General features: G+C 49.2%; 1 protein-coding gene across 2 annotated transcripts; it reads left to right on the forward strand.

Moving 5' to 3' along the window:
- Positions 1-4693: 4693 nt before the first annotated feature.
- On the forward strand, positions 4694-22963 carry Ddx23 (DEAD-box helicase 23). 2 transcript variants are annotated; one of them, XM_021183841.3, is made up of 17 exons: positions 4694-4831; positions 9016-9221; positions 10747-10857; positions 14647-14740; positions 15098-15163; positions 15567-15705; positions 16022-16155; positions 16253-16365; positions 16552-16695; positions 16790-17015; positions 17323-17468; positions 17720-17897; positions 19329-19571; positions 20475-20626; positions 20831-20939; positions 21569-21743; positions 22085-22963. In XM_021183841.3, the coding sequence occupies exons 2-17, from the start codon at positions 9016-9018 to the stop codon at positions 22306-22308; spliced, it is 2460 nt and encodes an 819-aa protein (XP_021039500.1). In that variant the 5' UTR covers positions 4694-4831; the 3' UTR covers positions 22309-22963. The 2 variants fall into 2 exon arrangements, with proteins under 2 accessions (XP_021039500.1, XP_021039501.1); XM_021183842.3 differs by having other exon boundaries at positions 4716-4876.
- Positions 22964-23442: the final 479 nt, after the last annotated feature.

Consider the following 23442-nt stretch of genomic DNA (forward strand, 5'->3'; position numbering starts at 1 on the left):
ACGGACGGTTGTGAGCCACCATGTGGTTGCTGGGATTTGAACTCAGAACCTTTGGAAGAGCAGTTGGTGCTCTTAACCGCTGAGCCATTTCTCCAGCCCCCTCATTTTATTTTTAATTGTGTGTGTATGTGAGTGCGCATGTGTGTGTCCCATGCGTGCACACATGCATGTGTTCATGTAAATGCAGGCGCCCTCAGAGACCAGAGGCATAAGACCTCCTGGAGCTGGAGTTAACAGGTTATTACGAGCTGCCTTTCTATGTGGGTACTAGGAGCTGAACTCAGGTCCTCTGCAAGAACAGCAGGTGCTTTAAATTGCTGAACTACCTCTTCAGCCCTGTTTGATGCATCTGCTTTAAATAAGCAAACTCAAAAAGAAAACTAGTTAATATTTGTTTTAGATTTGCTGTGTATCAGAGCACTTTATATATCTGTGATAACCTTTTGAGCGATTGCCTATTTTGCTATACAGGCAAAGAGGTTTTGAGAGATTATTTTGCCCAAACCATGCAGCCATGGAGTGTTTAAATAAGGATACAAATCCAAGAAGTGTAGAACTCTAGAACATTTTTGGAGACAGGGTCTTACTATATATAACCACAGGTGACCTAGAAGTCACAAAAACCCGCCTACTTCTGCCTCCTGAGGGCTGGTATCAAAGATGTGCGCACCACTATGCCCAGCTGCTGCAGCCCAGGGTGGCTTCAAGTTGCAACATACCAGAGGAATTTCTTGAGCCGCTCTTCCTGTCTCTACCTACTAAGTACTGGGACTCCAGGGCTGTGCCACCATGCCTGGGTACCAAGCCTAGCTTTGAAATGTGCACTTAAAATTTGTTTTCTTTTCTCTTTTGTCTTTTCTCCTCGTTTTTGCCCATCTTGCTTTCAATCTCGCTCTCTGAGCTCTCTCTCTCTCTTTGAGGGAGTTCCCCATTGAGTTACCCAGGATGGACTCCCACTCTGGGCTCAATGATCCTCTCAGGCCAGCCTTCAGGAGCTGGCACTTGACACTATATTTGGCAACATAATATGCTTTCTTATTTGTTTGTTTGTTGTTTATTTTGTGGACAGGGTAGGAGTTGAGATGGGTCTTGTTTTTGCTTTGGTTTGTTTTCTTGGTTTTTGGAGACAAGGTTTCTTTGTGTACCTCCCCCTGGCTGCCCTGGTTCACTCTGTAGACCAGATTGGCCTTGAAGTCACAGAGATCTGCCTGCCTCTGCACCCCCTCCATTGCTGGGATTAAAGGTATGCACAACCACCACGTGGGTCTTATGCAGCTTAGATTGGTCTTGAACTCACTATGTAGCAAAGGGTAACATTGAACCAATGGCTGATACTTCTAACATCACAAGTGCTGGTAGTACAGGCATGCGTCAAGAATATACACTTTTAACTGCCTTGCTAGCCCATCCTGTAAGGCAAAGAGTATTATTTTTGTTTTATAAATGATGCAAAAAATATTATATACTATATAATATGCATGCTATATGGTGTATGTATTATGCAATCACATATAATATAAAATTCATATAGCATATAATATGTTATATAATAATGTTATATAATATGCTAACATATATATGCATATTATATTTTATATATAGTATATAGTATGCAGAAGATCATACTGCTAGTGACTGAGTCAGGATTCAAACCAAGCCTCACTGTTAACTATATTACATGAACCCCTTATTGTTCTGATAACATTGAAACTGGCCTTGGTCCTTACTAAATATAATCTTAAGGGCTAGAGAGTGGCTCAGTGGTTAAAGTGCTTGCCTGGCACACATGAGTTTCTGAGTTCAAATCCCTGAGCCCACATAAAGCTGCATTGCTACATGTCCATAATCGCAGCGCCTTCACAGTGAGATGGAAGGTGGAAACAAGATGACAGCCAAGGACTGAGACTGTGTGTTAGCATGTGATCTCCATGTGTGTGGCAAGCCTGTGCCTATACACATGAATGCACAATACAAACACCCAACACAAACACAGCAACAATAGTCACAAGAATAATATGTAAGAGAGCTAGAAAAGCAAAATCAATAAAGATCTTGCAGATTGGTATCTTTCCTAGCTGTGTCCTGAGAAGTACAAAGTACTAGGAGAGTGCTACTGTGGACTCAGACAAGCCTTTTCAACTTTCGGAGTCTCAATTTACTCTTTAAAAAAAAAAAGATTGATTTATTTATTAAATGTAAGTACACTGTAGCTGTTTTCAGACACACCCGAAGAGGGCGTCAGATCTCATTACAGATGGTTGTGAGCCACCATGTGGTTGCTGGGACTTGAACTCAGGACCTTCACAAGAGCAGTCAGTGCTCATAACTGCTGAGCCATCTCCCCAGCCCCTCAATTTACTCTTTTTAAGAAGTGTTCATTTAGGACTTGGAGAGATGGCTCCGTAGTTATGAGCACTGGCTGCTCTTCCAGAGGATCTGAGTTCAATTCCCAGCACCCACATGGCAGCTCACGACTCTCTGTGACTCCAGCTACAGGGGACCGGACACCCTCTTCTGGCTTCCTTAAGTTCAAAACACCATATGGTTCACATATATACATACAGACAAAAAAAAAAAAAAAGGAAAATAAAAACCCACAACAAAGCATACACATACAACTAAAATAAATAAATCTAAATAATTAGTAATTGTGTATGTGTATAGTATTTTGAAATAGGGAAAGGTAAGGTCTCAGAGATCAAGTGAACTCCCGGGCTTCAGATCCCCTTCTGTTCTTTAACTTTGTGGACTTGGAATGGAGATGTCGTGGGCTACACTTTCCTTATCACTACGGTCATGCGCAGTTCATAGTTTTATGATGACTAACACAAGAAGCCTTAGCCTAAGTGTTAAGCCTGGAGCCAGACACTTGGAAGACCGTCAAGCAATAACGGAAGGCTTTAAAAGTTCCAACCAGGGCTGGTGAGATGGCTCAGTGGGTAAGAGCACCCGACTGCTCTTCCGAAGGTCCAGAGTTCAAACCCCAGCAACCACATGGTGGCTCACAACCATCCACAACGAGATCTGGCGCCCTCTTCTGGAGTGTCTGAAGACAGCTACAGTGTACTTACATATAATAAATAAATAAATCTTTAAAAAAAAAAAAAAAAAAAGTTCCAACCAATCCTTGGTCAGCCAAGTTTTTGGTTTGTGTGTGAATTTTTTCTTCTTTTTTTAAAAAAAATTTTCTTTCTGCCGGGCGTGGTGGCGCAACGTCTTTAATCCCAGCACTCGGGAGGCAGAGGCAGGCAGATTTCTGAGTTCGAGACCAGCCTGGTCTACAGAGTGAGTTCCAGTACAGCCAGGGCTACACAGAGAAACCCTGTCTCGAAAACCCACAAAAAAAACAAAAACAAACAAACAAAAAAAAACTTTCTTTCCTTTTCATTTTTTATTTTCTTTAAGGGGTGGGGGGGTTGTGTTAGGGTTTCATTCTGTGAGTGGAGAGCCCTCTAGTGTTCATGATACCCAGTAGATTCTGACTGCTGCACTAGAAGTTGCAATATCAGAGGTTACAAGAGCTCTCCAAAAGTCTCCTATAGGACGTTGAGTCACTGTCAGCGTAGCTGAGTTTTTTAGTTAGGGTGTATTCTGAGACCCTGTTTGAGAACTGAAAAAATACCCAGAGTGAAAAACCAGACCTGGGGCTAGAGAGATAGATGACTCTGTGGATAAGAACACTGGTTTTTCTTCCAGAGGACCCAGGTTCATATTCTCGACATCCACAGGGCAGTTCACAACTGTCTATAACTCCAGCTCCAGGGGATCTGACACCCTCACACAGACATGCATGCAGGCAAAACACCAATGCAGATAAAGATAGAATAAATTTAAAGAAGAAAGACCAACAACTATGTAGGATTAAAGCAAACCTGAGGATGGAAAACGTGAAAGGAGGCAGTGGGTACCCTGGTTAATCTCAACCATCCTAGCACGCACAATGTTGTATTCTGTTTCAGCGGGTGCGGACGGTACTGTTTGAACCGTCAAAGAGAAGGGAAGTGGGTCTACGACTAGAAGAAAAATTCGGTGGACTGATGTATGGAGAACCTGAAGGAAGACATCAATAACAAGTAGCCCAAGTGGGCAGTTCCTGAAGACCAGGGAAACGAGGAAGCAAGGTCCCATGAGGAATGTTGAACAAATAGTAAGATACTTGAGGGGGAAGTCCTTCCAGGGAAACCTCTGAAATGTTAGTTTATTATTTTTTGGGAGTAGGGGGACAGCTTGGGGTTTGTTCAGGCATTCATCCTCCCGGGGCCCCAAGGTTACTCCTGTGACTGGAGTAGTTCTACTGTGAAAACTGTACTACCTTCATTGTGAAGTACTAAGCTACTCCAGTGAACTAACCTTTAGTTCATTATCTTCCATTCATCCACGGAGGCAATAATCTCTCTCACAATTTTTATAAAAAACACTTTTTCAAAAAAAAAAAAAGCAAATTATTTGTTACCGTATAAACTTTCTCGCTGAAAGCTGCCAGCTTTGACTGAAATCAACTGCAATACCTACTAGAAGATTCCAGAAAGACTGCTGCGGAAGAACCTTGTAAGTAGAAAGACAACACTTGGAAAATTCTTTCTCCTACAGACACCGAACCTTTGGCGAACCACATTACCCAGAAGACCTTACGGCCTGGCCGGCCCTCGCGCCGTGCATTCTGGGATTGGTAGTTTTCAGGGCCTATTCGTCAGCTCGCGTGGTGCAGGCCCAGGAACTCCCTTTCCCTGCTTGCCGCGCGGCCTGGGTGCTCCTCCGTGATCAGGAAACGCGAAAGATGGCGACTGTTCGGCGACGTTGAGGCCGCGTTAGGCGGTTCAGACGCGGGGTGGTGAGTCTTGGCGGTGGAGGCGGCTCCCACGAGTTTGGAGAGTGGGTGAGGAGCGGGAAGATAGCCGTAGCTTCAGCCCGGACGGGGAAGAACTCCCCAGGGAAGGGGCACGAGCCAGGGCAGCTCCGGCGGGCAAGAGCGAGGGGCGCGGGCCCCGGGAGCAGTGTTGGCTGCCCAGGGCACAGGCCACCTCCAGGACTGTATTATGAGCTTAGACTTTGGCCCGTGGACATCGCCCTTGTTATACGTCAGTCTGACTTAATTCTTGTTCCCTTACTTCGGCCAGACTGGAACTCTGATGTGCTCCCAGAACCCACCCCATGCCTTCCGGCTTCGGGGTTACCAACTAGTGAGTGCTTCGGCCGGAGATTAGTTCTAACCCTAACCCACAGTTGCACATCTTCAAATTCTACTCGTACTTTAAAACGAGCCACTTCCTCTGTGGGTCCTTCCATATCCTCTTTACGACTGGAAAGGACCGGCAACTTTGGATGCTTCGCCTGAGCGTTCTTATCTTGGCGTGTCTTGTGCCATCTGCTGCTTCCTGTGGGCAGAATTTCATTTTGTAGTTTCCACGGGGTCTACAGCTGAATGTTGCATATATAGTAGCGCTTGATGAACAATTAAATGAAAACAATTGGCCTTTGCCCTACAGAGAACTGGGAAGCACGGCCAGGGTCTTTTGGAGTCCGGGTCTTTTGGAGCTTAAGCTGGCCTTGAATTCAGTATGCAGCTTAGTCCATTTTGCCTTCTTCACCTTCCTAGCGCTATGATTACACTTGTAGACTACTAAGCATTTTCTGTAATTAAAAAAAATAAGTCTACATATTTCCTTGTAAGTCACCAGAGTAATTCTTTTCAAATTTTATTTTTGGTTGTATTATACTCTGCTTAAAGTTCTCCTTAATGTTCTCGTTGAGATGACATTGAGAGTCACATGCCTTTGCCCGGGCCCCTAACAGTGTATTTTGCTTCTATTGACAGTTCTCATTCTGTCCCAGACAAATGCCATTCAAGCTTAGTGTCTTCTTTATTTTCTTTCTTTCTTTTTCTTATTTAAAATCTATTTATTTAGTGGATTGAGTACATTATAGCTCTCTTTAGACACACCAGAAGAGGGCGTCAGATCTCATCGCAGATGGTTGTGAGCCACCATGTGGTTGCTGGGATTTGAACTCAGGACCTCTGGAACAGCAGTCAGTGCTCTTAACCGCTGAGCCATCTCCCCAGCCCCCTGTCTTTCTTTTGTTTTCCTTTTCCTTTTTTCCCTACAGCTGTAGTGAAAGCCACCAGTAACTTCCACTTCCCCCCAAAATCTGTAGTTCCTACTCTTGCTTCTAAGTTGAAATCCAAGCACCTTTGCCCTGGTTTCTAACAATTTCATGATTTGACTTCTCCTCATTCTTGTGTTTTTGGGGGTGGTGGTGGTGGTGTGTATGGGTGTTTTTCATGTGTTTGTGTCTGTGCACCACTTGAGTGCCTAGTGTTTGAGGAGGTCAAAGCAAGGCGTCAGGATCCCCTGGAATTACAGGTGCTTGCTTGCCAGCCATCATGTGGATGCTGGGGACCAAACCGAGGTCCTCTGGTAGATCAGCTAGTGCTCTTAACCACTGACCAATCTCTCCAAGCCCCTGACCTTGTCTTTTTTTGGGGGGGTGAGATAGGGGGGTTCGAGACAGGGTTTCTCTGTATGGCCCTGCAGTCCTGGAACTCACGCTGTAGACCAGCCTGGCCTTGAACTCAGAAATTCGCCTGCCTCTGCCACCCAAGTGCTGGGATTAAAGACGTGCGCAGCCACCACCAGGACCTTGTCTTTTTAAAAAAATTTTTTTTTCGTTATTTATTTTATTGTTTGGCTGTAGGAGGTGTATGTGCAACAGTGCCGTATGTAGAGGCAAGAGCACAGCTTGTGGAGATCAGTTCTCTCTCGCTCACGTGGGTCCCAGGGATGGATCTCAGGTGATCAGGTTTGGTAGCAGGCATGTTTTCCCACTGACCTCTGGAATCAGCTTCGCTGCGGGTCTGTACCCCTTAGCCGCAGTCTCTAGAGAGCGACGTGCAGAGCTGGTTGTTCCCTCAGCGCTTGCCAGCTCCATCTGTAAGCTCTCTTTCCTGATCATCCCGTGGCTGTTTCTTCCACTGTCAGCTCAGTGTAAATGTCAACCTAAGACGTCTTCCCCGAGAGCTTCTTCTTCATCTCTCCGTATCATGTTACTCCGTTTGCTTCCCTGTTTGGAGTTCACTCTGAGTAGCTGAAGCAGTGTGTTACACTGGATTCATGCTTCACGAAATCAGCGAATTCGTGTTAGTTACGGTGTCGTCTCCAGGACCCAGAACAGCTCCTGGCACTAGAGGGTGTTCAGCACTTGGGATTAAAAGCAGATTGAGGCAGATTTTTGTGAATTTGAGGCCACCCTGGTCTACATAGTGAGTTCCAGGCCAGCCAAGGGCCACCATAGAAAGGCAATGTCCTCCCACCCCCACCCCCAAAAAAACCAAACCAAGCAAACAAACAACCCAAGGATGGACTGTTTTCCTAAGGCTGTAAAGTAGGAGAGACATACTGTGAAATGCATGACAGACTGACTTAGACCAGTCTCTCATTTTTTTTTTTAGTTAATTGTGAGATAAAACTAGGTCGTCTTAGCCTTCAGAAAACGCTATTTGTTGATTTTGTTTTTTCATCCTTAACATTTTCCCTTCTTAGGCAATATGGCAGTCACTGGCACGGGACAGGAGGATTGCCTCAAAATGCTTAGGACACCTATACTCTAGCCGAGTTACCTGCGAATAAAATAATTACTAGTTTTTGTAGTTCAAGAACAGTTGGCAGTGTGGTATGCTGTGCAGTGTATACCCCCAGGGGGGAGGGGAATAGATCAGACTCCTGCTCAGACCTCTCAGAACAGTAGACAGTAGATAGCCCTGTCTGCCTAAAGAAGACAGACCACCAGGCTGTGGGACCTGAGGAGAGATTTGTCAGCCTGTCTGTCAGTCACCTCTGGAACTTGTAGTTGAGACACTTTCCATTGCAAAGAAAGTGCTTGCCGGGCAGTGGTGGCACAGGCCTTTAATCCCAGCACTTAGGAGGCAGAGGCAGGTGGATTTCTGAGTTCAAGGCCAGCCTGGTCTACAGAGTGAGTTCCAGGACAGCCAGGGCTACACAGAGAAACCCTGTCTCGAAAAACCAAAAGAAAAGAAAAGAATGTGCTTGGAGGTCTTGTGCACCCTTCACATTTTTCCCATTGCTTAACTAGAGGTACAGTGTGTGTGTGGGGGGGGGGGCGTGTAGGTAGGTAGTTCAGAAGTTGTCATCAGGGGGCACTGTCTACAATATGTTGTGTGTGTACACGCACTCATTTGCCACAGTGCACATGTGGAGGTCAAAGGATGAGTTTTTGGAGTCAGTTCTTCCTTCCACCCCATAGGTTCTGGGAATCAGACTCAGTTTGTCAGACTGGGTATTGAGCGCCTTCACCCACATAACCATCGCAGTGGCCCTCCGCATTAGCTTTTAAAACAAAGGTTTTACTGAACCCAGAGCAACTTGGTCAGGCTGGCCACTGGGCTTCAGGGACCATCTGTCCGCCCAGGTTGCACTGAGGCTGCAGGTGCATGCACTACACTGGGTTCCTCACATGGGCACCGGGGTCCAGGCTGTGGTCTTCATGCTTGTGCAGTGGACGGACACCTTATATACCAGGCCGGCTCCCCAGCCCCTAGAGTGCATTTCTTTAAATCAGAGTAAAAGTATTTTGTTTCTCCTCTGGTGGTTTCTTTCTTTCTTTTTTCCACTCCAGATTTTATTCCCTGTCCATCCTCCATCTGTTCCATGTCCCATACCTCATCCCCCACCCCCACCCCCCCCACCCCCACCCTTCTCCACAAGGATGTCCCCACTCTCCATCCTCCTGGTGTTTTGTGTTTTAAATGGTGTTGGTTATTCTTTGTTTTTGAGATAATAGTCCAGGCTAGCCCTGTCTCAACAATGGAGTGGTGAATCTGTAAGAAGAAATCACAGGGAGACAGTCTAGTGTAATGAAGAAGTATGGGCTTTTCACGAGGAACTCAGGTCTCTGCTAATCAGAACTTGTGTATGTACCTGTGGAAGCAGCTACACTAATACACACATTAGCTTTGTGGTTTGCTGAACTGGACACAATAAGGACTGCTTTCTCGCCCAGATGGCAGGAGAACTGGCTGACAAAAAGGACCGAGACGCATCACCCAAGGAGGAAAGGAAACGATCACGGACTCCTGAAAGAGATCGCGATAGAGACAGGGACCGGAAGTCCTCCCCATCTAAAGACAGGAAGCGGCATCGCTCACGGGATAGGCGTAGAGGAGGGAGCCGTTCTCGCTCTCGGTCCCGTTCCAAGTCTGTAGAGAGGTAAAGTGGCTCTGTAGCCTGTTACACTAGGAGGGGGGATGCTTGACACCTGTCGTGTTAAGCAACAGCGTTTCATACGTGAGTAGCCCGAGTGGACCGGAACTTACGGTTCCTCAGCCCCAGCCTCCTGAGGCTGTGGTCATAGGTCTTCCCATGATGCACTGCTGAGTAACCAGTTCCTGAAGATCGAAAATGAGCTTGTAAGGTGCAGCTGCAGATGGTCGAGGCAGATGGCTCAGCTGTTCTCACAGCCCCTGATCTGCCCTTGCTACTAAAACATAGTATGACGACATCGCTCTGGAAGATCTTAAGATCAGGATCTGTGCTGTTAGGGGTCAAGCCTGGCCTCAGTGGTAAAGCGTAAAGAGCTTGCTATGTGAGCACACAGGCCGGAGTTAGGGGCCTGAGCATGCAGGTAAGAAGTTGCATGTGGCAGCATGCACCTGCAATCCCAGCTGGTGGGGCTTGCCTAGACAGCCAGCCATCCTAGCCAGTCCCCAAGCTCCAGGTTCACTGAGAGATCCTGTTGAAAAGAAAAGAAAGGAAAAGAAAGAAAGGGAGATGGCAGAACAGCTCAGAGCGCTGACTGCTCTTCCAGGGGGCTCAAGCTCACTTTGTAGGATTCTCAACACCCACATGGTGGCTCACGGTTCTCTGTAACTCTAGTTCAAGAGGATCCAGTGCCCTCTTCTGGTCTCTTTGGGCAACAGGTACACATGTGGTACTTGTGGGCAAACACACATATAAGGGTTTTCTGTTGGTTTAAGTTGAAGGACAGAGCTATCACTCAGTGGTAAGCATAAGGACCTAACGTGCAAGTGAAAAGCTGTGGGTGCCGTAATCCCAGGAGACAGGCAGGTTCCTCGAGATCACTGGCCAGCCGAGTTAGCCAAAACGGTGACTTTGCAGTTCAGTGAGAGACTGTAGTAGTCAGTTTGCTCTGTAGACTTGGAGAAGGAGTGCACTTAGCGAGGTGAGGGCGAGCAGGCAAAAAACAGAGGCTTTCTCCTCGCTTGCCATTCCATGGGCTTCCAGCAGGAGGCGTGGCCAGATCAGATGTGCATTAAAGGCATGGCCGCCTACCTCAGAGATTCCGAGAAGTGGATCTCCCTACTTCAGGTTAAGCAAATCCCTCAGTGATGTACCCTCCATTGTGGGGTTTTAGTTCCAGATGTAGTCAAGTTTACAACCTAATATAGCCATCATAGAGACCTTGTCTCTAATGCCGAGAGCTATAGAAGAAGCCATCTGACGTCCTGCTTGTACCTGCATTACTACCATGCATTCAGAATGTACCTGTACACCATACACGTGTACACACGCGTGCGTGCGCGCGCGCACACACACACACGCACACACGCGCGCAGATTTTACTAGAATTTCCTCAGAATGTCCCTGAGGAGCACATTCTCCAGTTGTCAGCCAGGACTTTAAGGAGAAAAGAGCATGGGAACCTTTCCAGGCCTCAGTGAGGTAAGAAACTCTAGAACCAGCCAAGGATTTCTTCCCATTTTCCGCCTTTCAGGGAACGGAGGCACAAAGAGCGGGAGCGAGATAAGGAACGGGACCGGAGTAAGAAGGAGCGGGAGCGGGACAAGGATGGCCACCGACGGGACAAGGACCGCAAAAGATCCAGGTAAGGAGTGACGGGTTAGGGGATGCGTCCAGCTCTCCTGCTCCACTTTAGCTTCCTGGGAGAAAATAGACTTCTCTTAGCAGATCCCACAGGTAGTTTCTACAGAATCCTCAGAAAGTGTGTGCCTTTCCCATTTATTCGTTTGTTTGATCAGTCAGTCAGTGTCTTCTTACTTCACCCTGGGTGGCCCGCACCTTCCTGTGTAGCCCAGTTATAGCTAGCCTTGAACTCTTGCTCCTCCTGGCCTTGCAGGTGTGAGCCTCTGTGCTCAGCTCAGCAGGCATCGTCTTCAGAAAGAAAAGTGGTTCTCCCTTAAAGCTGCCTGGGACCTTTGAAAATGATTAGCTATTGTCTTGTCCCAGAAAACCCTACAAAATGAAGGAAATCAAGAAGGTCAAATCTTTACCCTCATTTTAACACCTGTGTAATTGCCCAGCAACCAAAGGTAGGCGTATTTGAGAAGCCATGTGCGGCATCCTAGCATTATAATGATGGAGTCTGCAGGTGTGCCCAAGCCAGTGGAGCTAGACACGGGATCAGTGTTCCCAAAACAGTGCTGAGTCTTCACTGCTCGTGCCAAAAAGCGCAGAGAAATGCTGAACCAGATCTCTAGTCACTGAACAGCTAGGGGAACAGATTACCTAGAATGCACTGGGGTATCACAGAGAGAGCTGTGTCAGATTGACTCATGTGTGAGCTTCCTCCACGCAAGATGATCCTCGTGGGAAAGGAACACACTGTTTTCTAAGCCAGAAAAGGCTGAACAAAAGAAAAAGATACCTCAGACAAAACAGGAAATAAGGACTTATGGGACAGGGATTATTTCAGCATAAAATGAATGCAAATAAGATTTAAAAAAAAAGAAAAACAAGAAAAGAAAGTAAAGTGGGGTTCAGATCTCAGCACCCACAATGAAAGTCCTGCTACATTCTTCCCCTGCAACCTCAGCGCTTTGGGGAGCAGAGGCAGGAGGATTGCTGAGACTTGCTGGCCACCAGCCTAGCTTCAGCTTCAGTGAGAAGCCCTGTCTCAAAGAAGTAGGAGAGAGAGTGATGGAGCAGGACATGTAACGCCTTCCTGAGGCCTCTGCACACATGTGTACACGCACACACACAACCCAGCAAGCAGAGTAATTCAGGTCTCATTTTAAAATTCAGATTATTCTTGGAACTGAGAAATTAATTTGAAAAGTTCATCAGTTAGTCAAACAGTCCTAGAGCTCCATTGTACTATTCAATTTTTTACCTAGGCTACACAAAATAAATTTAGTAGAATATCTTTAAAATTTTTTAATTTGGACTGGAGAGCTGCCTGTGTGCTTAAGAGCACTTGCTGCTGTTACAGAAGAGCCAGGGTCAGCTCCCAGCACCCAAATCAAGGGTTCACAAGTGCCTGTGGCTACAGCTGCATAGGAGCCATGGCCTCTGGCCTCCGGGTGTGTGTGTGTGCACGAGTGTGTGTGTGGGGTGTGTGTGTATGTGTGTGTGCACGTGTGTATGTACACGTGTGTGTGTGCGCGCGTTCTGCCTGCGTGTGTGTATGGTGTGTGTTCTGCCTACGTGTGTGTATGTGTACCATCTGCATGCCTGGCCTTCTGGAATCAGAAGGGGGCATCGGATGCCCTGGGATTGGAGTTATGTGTGGTTCTGAGGCTCTGATCATCAGGTGGGTACTGGGAACTGAACCTGGGTCCTACCCGATGAACTCTTCCTCTGGAAACTTACTATGGATTTTTTTGTTTGTGTTCCTTTTTTTTTTTTTTTTTTTTTTAAGATTTATTTATTTATTATATGTAAGTACACTGTAGCTGTCTTCAGACACTCCAGAAGAGGGCTACAGATGGTTGTGAGCCACCATGTGGTTGCTGGGATTTGAACTCCAGACCTTCGGAAGAGCAGTCGGGTGCTCTTACCCACTGAGCCATCTCACCAGCCCCTGTGTTTCTTTTCTTTTTTTAAAAGCAGAACAAATCCTGATTTGTTAAGGAAAAGGTGAGGAAGAACTCCCGAGGACAGGCAGGATGGTTCAGCAGGTTAAAGCACTAGGGCTGGCCAGCAATAAAAGAGTTTAAGCTGTGTGGTAGTCGCACACACCTTTAATCCCAGCACTTGGGAGGCAGAGGCAGCCAGGTTTGAGGACAGGCAGGCTACACAGAGAAACCCTTTCTAGAAAAACCAGGGGGGAGGGGGAGGCTCCAAGGGAGCTCTCCACTACCGCTCTCCTGAGTTCTCCTCAGGCTCGTGCTGAGGGTTTGAGGCAAAGACAACTTACAGGAACTCTGTAGGGTTGCTGTGCTCTCTACAGCTTAACACACAGCAAACGTGAAGCTGGGGAAAGATCAGTTGGGGGAGGGCTCAGCCACGTGTCTTCTGTGTATTGTAAAGTGAAGGGTCTTATTTTTCAGTGTGCAACTACTGTTTAGGATTTTTTTTTTTTTTTTTTGGTAGCACATGCATGCGAGATAGGTTCTTGTATTTCAGGTTGGCCTGGAACTTGCTATGTATGTCGTACAGGCTGGCCTGGAACTTGGGATTCTCTTGCCTCAGTCTCTTGAGTGCTGGGATTGTAGGCATACACGACTATGCCTGGCTTTTACTTTTATTTCTTGAGATTTTTTTATTTCATGCATATGAGTGCTTTGCCTTCGTATATGTCTGCGTACCACATGAGTACCCAGTGCCCATGGAGATCAACAGAGGCTGTCAGATCCCTTAGAACCAGGATTCAGATCGTAGTGAGCCGCCATGTGGATGCTGGGAACTGAACCTGGGACTTCCTTGAGAGCAACGAGTGCCTAACCACAAACAGACTCTCCCGAATCTGTTTCTGTTTGGTTGGTTTTGGTTTTTACTATTTTTTTATACAGAGTCCCACTTGGTAGCCAGGGTGGTCTTGAACTTGCCTCGGTCCTCCCGTGGGCTGGAGTTACAGGTGTGAACTTTTATGCCTATCTTGCTTACTATTGAGATGTTTTTTGTCTTAATTTTAAATTAAAAAAAAGCATTTCTTTTATATTTGAGATTATACTATAATTATATCATTTCCCCTTTTATTCCCCACTCAAAAGCCTCTCATCGTCCCCTCCTCTCTTTCAAATTCATGAGCTCCTCTTTCATTGTCATGTAAGCATTGTTACATACATGTATGTGCGTGTTTGTGTGTGTTCTAGAGTACGTCAGTACAGTCTGCTCACTACATATGACACTGCTTGTGTGTGGTTTTAGGCCTGGCCACTTGGCTTTGGGTGAGCAGTTAGATGGTGTGCTTGCTCCTAGCAGACACTGTTCTCTGAGTTGCCTGTAGTTTTTGTGTAGGCTGAGGAGAGCTTCCCGCCATGCACGGTCGGAGCGGTGCTCCCTGGTCAGCTCCTGTTTAAGCGGTCACGTTGGTGAGACTTGATGGGTGTGGTTTTCCTTTCCTAAGACAAAAGACTTTCTGTGTAGCCCTGGATGCCCTGAAACTATGTAGACCAGGCTGGCCCCAGACTCACAGAGCTCTGTCCGCCTGTGCTTGCCTCCTGGGTGCTAGGACCAAAGGTGTGTGCCGCTATGCCCTGGCTTGTTTGGAACTTTTGATAACTGTAGTGAAGCCCACTTTTCTGAAAGGGTTAAGTCAGAAGGAGTTCAGGTAGAGTGGAGCCAAGATGGGGCATACTTAGGTTTCAGAGCAGGCAGGGGCTGGGCCTTGCTTAAGAAAGCTTTAGGTCATGATGGGTGGCCATGGCCAGTCTTGAGTAGTAAGAAAACTTCAGTTCTCTGAGCTCTGAACCTTCCCTCTTTTTCCTTAAAGCTTGTCTCCTGGTCGAGGAAAGGATTTCAAGTCTCGGAAGGACAGAGATTCTAAGAAGGGTGACGAGGATGAACATGGAGACAAGCGACCTAAGGTAAGGCGGGCTGGCACCTCGGCCTCCTTCAAGGGGTGGCCGGGAACTCACAGAGATCCGCCTGCCTCTGTCTCCCAGTGCCGGGATTAAGGTGTGGGCCACTGCCATTACTACCAGTGCCCAGCTAAGGAAGAGAATCTTTTTTTAATGATTCCTTTATATTTGTTATGTGCATTATGTTTTGTTTGCATGTATGTCTGTGTGAGGCTGTCAGATCCCCTGGAACTGGACTTGTAGACAGTCGTAAGCTTCCATATGGGTACTGGAAGAACAGCCAGTGCTCTTAACCTCGGAGCCATGTCTCTAGTTCTATGAGGGAGAATCTCTCTAAACCCAGTTCCCATGTCTCATGCTCAGATCCAGCCACTGTCCCTGGAGGAACTTCTGGCCAAGAAAAAGGCTGAGGAGGAAGCTGAAGCTAAGGTAAGGCTGTGGCACCTGGATTCATGTGCTCTGGCTGTTCTAACAAATGCCACAACTGGGCAGCTTTAGCCTTGGAGCTCTAGGACTGAGAGGTCTTGGCTGCAGTACCAGTGGTTACCCCTGAGGCCCCGTTCACAGATGCCTTCTGTCCTTACGGTCACCTCTGTGGGCTCATCTCCTCGGTATTGATACGTGTTTTTCTCATGGAACTACCATGCCAGGTGGCTGCTGTGTTCACACCATGCCACCTGACTGGCTGTACCTGCAGTCCATGGCAGAGTCCTGGGCCTCTATGTAGTTTTATCAGAATATTTACTATCTTAAGTGAATATTTAGGGCTTTCCTGGGTCTCTGTGGCAGTGATGTGGCTAGATACTGTTAACCATTCCCTTCTGTCTTGAAGCCCAAATTCCTCTCTAAAGCAGAGCGGGAGGCTGAAGCTCTGAAGCGGCGGCAGCAGGAGGTGGAGGAGCGCCAGAAGCTGCTCGAAGAGGAGCGGAAGAAAAGGAAACAGTTCCAGGACCTGGGCAGGAAGATGCTGGGTTTGTTTTGTGCCCTGAGTAGAAAGGGCAGGGTGAAGTTATGGAGAGGGATAGAAATTAGGCTATAGCTCCTGGTAGAACCTGCCTGCCATTCAAAAGGCTCTGGGTCTGATCGCTAACCATTGCAAAAAGAATGGGAGGGCGGAAGATGGGGACTTTTTGTTCCAGAGTTTGGAATGGTGAAAGGTCATGGAAATGTGTTAGGTCCCCTTCCCACCCCATGTCCACTCGCTTTCCTCCCGTGTTCCGATTGCCTGCCTGCCTTCCCAGCCACTCCCTCCCACAGAGCTCTTCCACTGTCCTCCTTTGTCTGCAGAAGATCCTCAGGAAAGGGAACGGAGAGAACGGAGGGAAAGGATGGAGCGGGAGACCAATGGAAATGAGGATGAGGAGGGGCGGCAGAAGATCCGGGAAGAAAAGGACAAGAGCAAGGAGCTGCACGCCATTAAGGTACTGGCCGAGACCCCCAGAGGCCAGGGTTGGTCGTTTCTCTCTCTGTCTCAGGTCAGGCCCTCAAGGCTGACAAGCTCTGTGCTTTCCTTGATAGGAGCGTTACCTGGGTGGCATCAAAAAACGGCGCCGAACAAGGCATCTCAATGACCGAAAGTTTGTGTTTGAGTGGGATGCGTCTGAAGACACCTCCATTGACTACAACCCCCTGTGAGTGGCTCTGTGCCCACATCCTGGGGCTCGGACACTGGTGGTCCTGAAGAGCTAGTGACAGAAAAAGCAAGCAAGTCTGGGATGAGGCAGTGATTGACCAGTATTCCTGAGCTGGGGGAGAATCGGTGCCCATCGGCAGGTTGCCCTTGCCGTGAACAGCTCAGTTCTCTGTCTGCATTGCAGGTATAAAGAACGACACCAGGTGCAGCTGTTGGGGCGAGGCTTCATTGCAGGCATTGACCTAAAGCAACAGAAGCGAGAGCAGTCACGTTTCTATGGAGACCTGATGGAGAAGAGGCGAACCCTGGAGGAAAAGGAGCAGGAGGAGTGAGTCTTTGGGCATAGGGTGGTCTGGCAGAGCGCGGAGGCCACGACAAGGAGTGAACTGACTTTTCTTAACCTCCAATCATGTCTTCTTCAGAGCAAGACTCCGCAAACTTCGCAAAAAGGAGGCCAAGCAACGCTGGGATGACCGCCATTGGTCCCAGAAGAAGTTGGATGAGATGACGGACAGGGACTGGCGGATCTTCCGTGAAGATTACAGCATCACCACCAAAGGTGGCAAGATCCCCAATCCCATCCGGTCCTGGAAAGATTCGTCTCTGCCCCCACATATCCTGGAAGTCATTGATAAGTGTGGCTACAAGGTAAGGGGGCAGACTGACCCAGAGCTTCTGCCGGCTCCTCCTAGGTTCTAGGACTGCAAATGTAGTGGGGACCGGAGAGCTCTGTTCCTTCGCCATCCTCCGTCTTCTCTGCCCACAGCACCAGACTTAGCTATGCCTGTCACTTTGTGGTGGAAATGTGGGCCTTTAGGGCTGGTGTTTTTCTTTGGGCCCCCTTTCCTATGTGTGTGTCTCGGATGTATGGTGGGAGCATGCTTTGCCCACTGTGTTAGCTCTATCCCAGATGGTGTGATTCTCTACCCATTACTTTTGTTCTGGGCCACTGTAGGAGCCAACACCTATCCAGCGTCAGGCCATTCCCATTGGGCTGCAGAATCGTGACATCATTGGTGTAGCTGAGACTGGCAGTGGCAAGACAGCAGCCTTCCTCATCCCATTGCTAGTCTGGATCACCACACTTCCCAAGATTGACAGGTAGGCTCAGCTTGCCATCAGTTGGGTGCATTGCTAGGTATGACATAAGGCAAACTAGAATCAGTAGCTGTTTTGTTTGTCGTCTGTTGAGAGAGCCTTGTATTCCCTGCGTTATCTTGTACTCTGATTTTTACATGGGATCACCAACCTGCCCATTCCCATAGTTTCTCTAAGAGTGACTTTGTCTTGTTCCTGCTTGTGGTCAATGAGACCAAAGCTTATGGAGATGTGGGATACCCCATTTACCACAGGATCGAAGAGTCAGACCAGGGCCCTTATGCCATCATCCTGGCTCCCACCCGTGAGTTGGCTCAGCAGATTGAGGAAGAAACCATTAAGTTCGGAAAGCCACTCGGTATCCGCACTGTGGCTGTCATCGGTGGCATCTCCAGAGAAGACCAAGGCTTCCGGCTACGCATGGGCTGTGAGGTTTGTTTCTCTAATTAATTACATTAGTATATACTAACAATAATGCTAGTAATTAATGGGCATCACAACAGCCATGTGAGAGCAGGTAATGGTAGAGACTGTACACTATTTTATAGATGGTGAGGTAATAGCTCAGCTGTAGTCCAACACAGCTGTCAGTGGGACCTGTAAAGCGGGGAAGAGTTCATAGCCAGAGCCTGTGTTCTTATTAAAGCATGGTGTTGGTAGGCGCTCCTTAGAGAGATGGAGAGATCCTGTAAGGATATGAGAGAGGAATTCTCGTGTAGACCTCTCAGTGTTGCTCCTTCCACAGTGCTCTCTGCCTCTCTCCTTCCACAGTGCTCCCTAGCCTCTCTCCTTCCACAGAGCTCTCTGCCTCTCTCCTTCCATAGGGCTCCCTAGCCTCTCTCCTTCCACAGAGCTCTCTGCCTCTCTCCTTCCACAGGGCTCCCTAGCCTCTCTCCTTCCACAGTGCTCCCTAGCCTCTCCTTCCACAGAGCTCTCTGCCTCTCTCCTTCCATAGGGCTCCCTAGCCTCTCTCCTTCCACAGGACTCCCTAGCCTCTCTCCTTCCACAGGACTCCCTAGCCTCTCTCCTTCCACAGGACTCCCTAGCCTCTCTCCTTCCACAGTGCTCCCTAGCCTCTCTCCTTCCACAGAGCTCTCTGCCTCTCTCCTTCCACAGGGCTCCCTAGCCTCTCTCCTTCCACAGTGCTCCCTAGCCTCTCTCCTTCCACAGTGCTCCCTAGCCTCTCCTTCCACAGTGCTCCCTAGCCTCTCCTTCCACAGTGCTCCCTAGCCTCTCCTTCCACAGTGCTCCCTAGCCTCTCTCCTTCCATAGGGCTCCCTAGCCTCTCCTTCCACAGTACTCCCTAGCCTCTCCTTCCACAGTGCTCCCTAGCCTCTCCTTCCACAGTGCTCCCTAGCCTCTCCTTCCACAGTGCTCCCTAGCCTCTCCTTCCACAGTGCTCCCTAGCCTCTCCTTCCACAGTGCTCCCTAGCCTCTCTCCTTCCACAGTGCTCCCTAGCCTCTCTCCTTCCACAGTGCTCCCTAGCCTCTCTCCTTCCACAGTGCTCCCTAGCCCCTCTCCTTCCACAATGCTCCCTAGCCTCTCCTTCCACAGTGCTCCCTAGCCTCTCCTTCCACAGTGCTCCCTAGCCTTTTTTCCATCTAAGCTAGTTCCTCCTAATTCTCCCACCTGTCTAACCCTCGCTCTTATTTAGAAACCCCATTCACTCTTGAGGGAAGCAGAAGGTACCAGATGGTTTCGTGTCCGTTCTCTGGGACCTTAAGTACCAAATCTGGCTGGAGGTTGAGGTCCAAGCTCCTTAGCATTGAGGGTCTGTTGCCTAGGGTAGATAGTTCACAACAGAGGAAAAAAAGATGGGCGTTGTCTGCTAAGGCCATCTGTGATTACACTGTGTCTTCCAGATTGTGATCGCCACCCCGGGGCGTCTGATTGATGTGCTGGAGAACCGGTACCTGGTGCTGAGCCGCTGCACCTACGTGGTTCTGGATGAGGCGGACAGGATGATTGACATGGGCTTTGAGCCAGATGTGCAGAAGATCCTGGAACACATGCCTGTCAGCAACCAGAAGCCAGACACAGATGAGGCTGAGGACCCCGAGAAGATGTTGGCCAACTTTGAATCAGGAAAACATAAATACCGTCAAGTAAGGCGGCTTTCTTGGGAGAAGCTGAACCAGTTCCCAAGTCTTGTTTGCAGACCTTCCTTGCCCAGGGAGGGCCCAGTGCACGCCTCCAGCGTGCTAGCCGTGCCTGTGTACAGTCCTCTGACAGGCCGAGGGGTAGAGCCATGTAGCTTAGCCTGGAAAGCTGATTCTAGAGAATCATGCTACTTACGAGGAAGGAAAAAGTGCCAGGTGTAGTGGCTCCTGCCCAAAGCCCCAGCATGCAGGAGAAAGCAGAAAGATTGTGGAGACTGAGGCTAGCTTGTCTGATATGTGAGTTCCAGGCCAGGCAGATCTATGTAGCAAGATCCTGGCTCAAAAAAGCTAAACAAAAGTAAGGACTGAGGGGCTGCTGAGCCAGCTCAGGAGTGAGGAGCACTGCTGCCCTTCCAGAGTTCAGTTCGCAGCAACCACCGGGTGGCATCTAGAAAGGGCTCTGATGTGTAGGTGTGATACAGAGAGCGCTCATGCATGAGAAAAAATAAGCCGGGCGTGGTGGTGCACGCCTTTAATCCCAGCACTCGGGAGGCAGAGGCAGGTGGATCTCTGTGAATTTGAGGCCAGTCTGGTCTACAGAGCGAGCTCCAGGGCAGCCAGGGCTACACAGAGAAACTCTGTTTTGAAAAACCAATAATAATAATGGTGATGGTGATGTCAGGAATGAAGATGCTACTTGGATCACAGGTGGTAGCAAACGCTCGCAGTCCTTCCTAGCAAGAGACGAAAGGCAAAGAACGGTTTCCAGGGTGACAGTGTGAGATTTATAGCAGGTTTTAACCTATATGGTATAACTCATGGTTTTAACCTGAGTTGGGCTGCTTGTGTTGACAGTAGGGTTTGCAGTTCCGTCTGCCTGGGCCCAGGGCTGAACCTCCTGTTTTATAGACAGTCATGTTCACGGCTACTATGCCCCCAGCGGTGGAGCGTCTAGCCAGGAGCTATCTTCGGAGACCTGCTGTGGTGTACATTGGCTCTGCAGGCAAGCCCCATGAGCGGGTAGAACAGAAGGTCTTCCTCATGTCGGAATCAGAAAAGAGGTATGGGGGTGGCTGAGCGGGGAAACCTGGGTGCTTTTGTCTGACACTTCCCTTCTTTGTGGGGTGGCTGTCGGGTTGGTGCTTTGCTGTTTCCTTTTTTGTAAGGTCTCTGTTGACTTTGGAGTTCGTTCATTGCTGGGGTTGAGTGTTGGGTTTACTGAGTCTGGGGGTATTGTGTACCTCATTCTCCTCCCCCACCCCCAGGAAGAAGCTACTGGCCATCTTGGAACAAGGTTTTGATCCGCCTATCATCATTTTTGTCAACCAGAAGAAGGGTTGTGACGTGTTGGCCAAGTCTCTGGAGAAGATGGGGGTACGTCTGGCAGGCAGAGCAAAGCCAGCCCTGGTGCTGCTGCTCTCTGAAACTAGGGATGGAGTGGGGAGTGTCGGCTCCCACTCACTGTTTAATCTTTACGCCATCTAACAAGCCAGGGCCAAGAGAAAGGAATGAGAACTGATCAGTTACTAGGATTCCCTTCTAGTCCAGCCACAGCAGCCAGATGTCGATCTCTGTCTAATGGGGGTGGGGCCGGGGAGGCAGGTCCTGGCATGGCAGAGTGTGAGGCTGTAGACAGTGGGTCTGTGCTCAGATGAGCACCATGAGGATGGAGAGGGGAGGGGTGCCGATGACCAGGTCTGTGCTGCTAACGAGGGAAAAGGACTGTCCTCTACTCCACTCCTGCCATCCTTAGCCCGTTACCTCCCCACCTGCTTGGCTCTTCATCTCAGCACACTGGGCCTCTGTCTCTGTCCTACCTGCCCCCCACAGAACGCCGCGCTGTCTTTCATTTCTTGCTCTAGCTCCCATGTTCTTTCCTCACTTCACTGAACCCCTTCTCTGGCTTCCTGTGTCCTCTCCTGCCATCTGCTCTCTCCCACCTTCTGCTCTTGGACCTCCCTGGTCCCACTCGTCTCCCTAAGCCCATTGCCTTCTACCTACAGTATAACGCCTGTACACTGCATGGCGGCAAAGGCCAGGAGCAGCGAGAATTTGCATTGTCCAACCTCAAGGCTGGAGCCAAGGATATTTTGGTGGCTACAGATGTGGCTGGCCGTGGTATTGATATCCAAGATGTGTCTATGGTTGTCAACTATGATATGGCCAAAAATATTGAAGGTGAGTTGCTGAGAGGGTTAGGAGAGACTGCTTATATTCTCCCTCAGAGTCAGGGTGCACTGGGAACCTCTGCTTTAGTCTGGGGTGACATCCCAGTGTCAAGGCTGACCCTTGACGGTGTGGAGAGTGGTGCTGGCTAGGAGAGCCTTCGTGTTGTGTGCGACAAGTCGGCAGTGGGGTGGAGGATAGGCAGTCACGAGCACTCTGGCTTTACCGGGTGTAGACAGCAGGAGGTGGGTGGCTTGCCTGTGGAGTGGAGTCGGGTGGAGGTTCCTGTAGAGTGAGTACCACTCACCAGGACGACTGGCTTGGTCCCGAGTGACACATCCTCTGTTCCCCAGATTACATTCACAGAATTGGCCGCACGGGAAGAGCGGGCAAGAGTGGCGTAGCCATCACCTTCCTCACCAAGGAGGACTCAGCGGTGTTCTATGAACTGAAGCAGGCCATCCTAGAGAGCCCAGTGTCGTCCTGCCCTCCAGAGCTGGCAAACCACCCAGATGCCCAGCACAAACCTGGCACCATCCTCACCAAGAAGCGCAGGGAAGAGACCATCTTTGCTTGACACAGATGACTGGAGTAGAAGCCATCTCTGGAGCTGGTACCTGCTCTCAGGCCCTCATGTCCCTTCCCAGGCTCTTTCTTGGACATGGGCTTAGGAAGTAGTCAGGTCCCGGGTCTGGAAGCCTGTGAGGGGCTCCATGGGCACGGGAAGGTGGTGTAGGAGGCAGAGGGGCGCAGTTACGTCAGGCTTGGCCCAGCTCTGCCCCTGCAGCCTTGCTGTCCTCGTCCTGGCTGTGGGGTGGCTGCCTAGCACCACCCTGTCCCCAGCCTGAACAAACACCTGGTCACCCGGAGGGGGACTTCCTTAGCACATATGTGTTACTGTGTACTGCTGTAGTTGCCCTGAGTGACCCAGGGGATCTGGCATCATGAGGATTGTGAACCTTGGACTCTGTCACTCTGACAGCTGCTTTCCCATTTGGCATTTAAAGCAGGATGGGCGCCTTTGGAACTGCGCAGCCTGATGCCACGGGCACTGTGCACTCTAGGCATCCCTCCCTAGGGAATTTTTTTTTTTTTTTTTTTTTTTTTTTTTTAGATATGGGGACAGGATGAGCTGGCTGTGCCCATCAAGTCAGTGGAATTTCTGTTTTCTATTCTCTGAGAAGATAAGTTTGTATGTTCTGAGAATAAACACAAATATTAAAGCTGTGTCAGCCCCGAGCTCCATTCTCCTCTCTGGGAAACAAGTCAGGACTGCAGCGTTGGCTGAGGAAGTGAAAGGAAGGCCTGGCCTCCCAGCCAGCCGTTTATCTGTGTGCGGCACGCGGGGCACGTGGGAGGCATGGCAGCAGGATGGCCGTGTGTGCCTCTCTCCTGCTTTTCTGTGGAGCTGGGGTGAGAGGGAGCGGCTGGAACTGCACTGGAGCCAGACACGCTGGGTCCTGGATTCCCTGCTCATGGTGTGGGTGGGTGCAGCCGAGTCGGGTCTGGAGGACCGTAGATGGGTCCTCTGTCTCCGCCACAGGCCCAACCTTGCCCCTTAAGGGGAGGCAAGTGTGTGAGTGAGTTCAAGTCTCAGCTGCTTGTGGAGCCCTCTGGCCTGAAGCGGGCAGTGGGAAGCTTTGACTCTGTCGCTTCCTCGAGTCTCAGAGCAAGTCCCTTGTGTACTGCCAACTGCCTCCTCCAGCTAGCC

The sequence above is a fragment of the Mus caroli genome, unplaced genomic scaffold (genome assembly GCF_978045245.1).
Source record: "Mus caroli unplaced genomic scaffold, Mus_caroli_1 scaffold_16, whole genome shotgun sequence".
In the NCBI taxonomy this organism is placed as follows: Eukaryota; Metazoa; Chordata; class Mammalia; order Rodentia; family Muridae; genus Mus; species Mus caroli.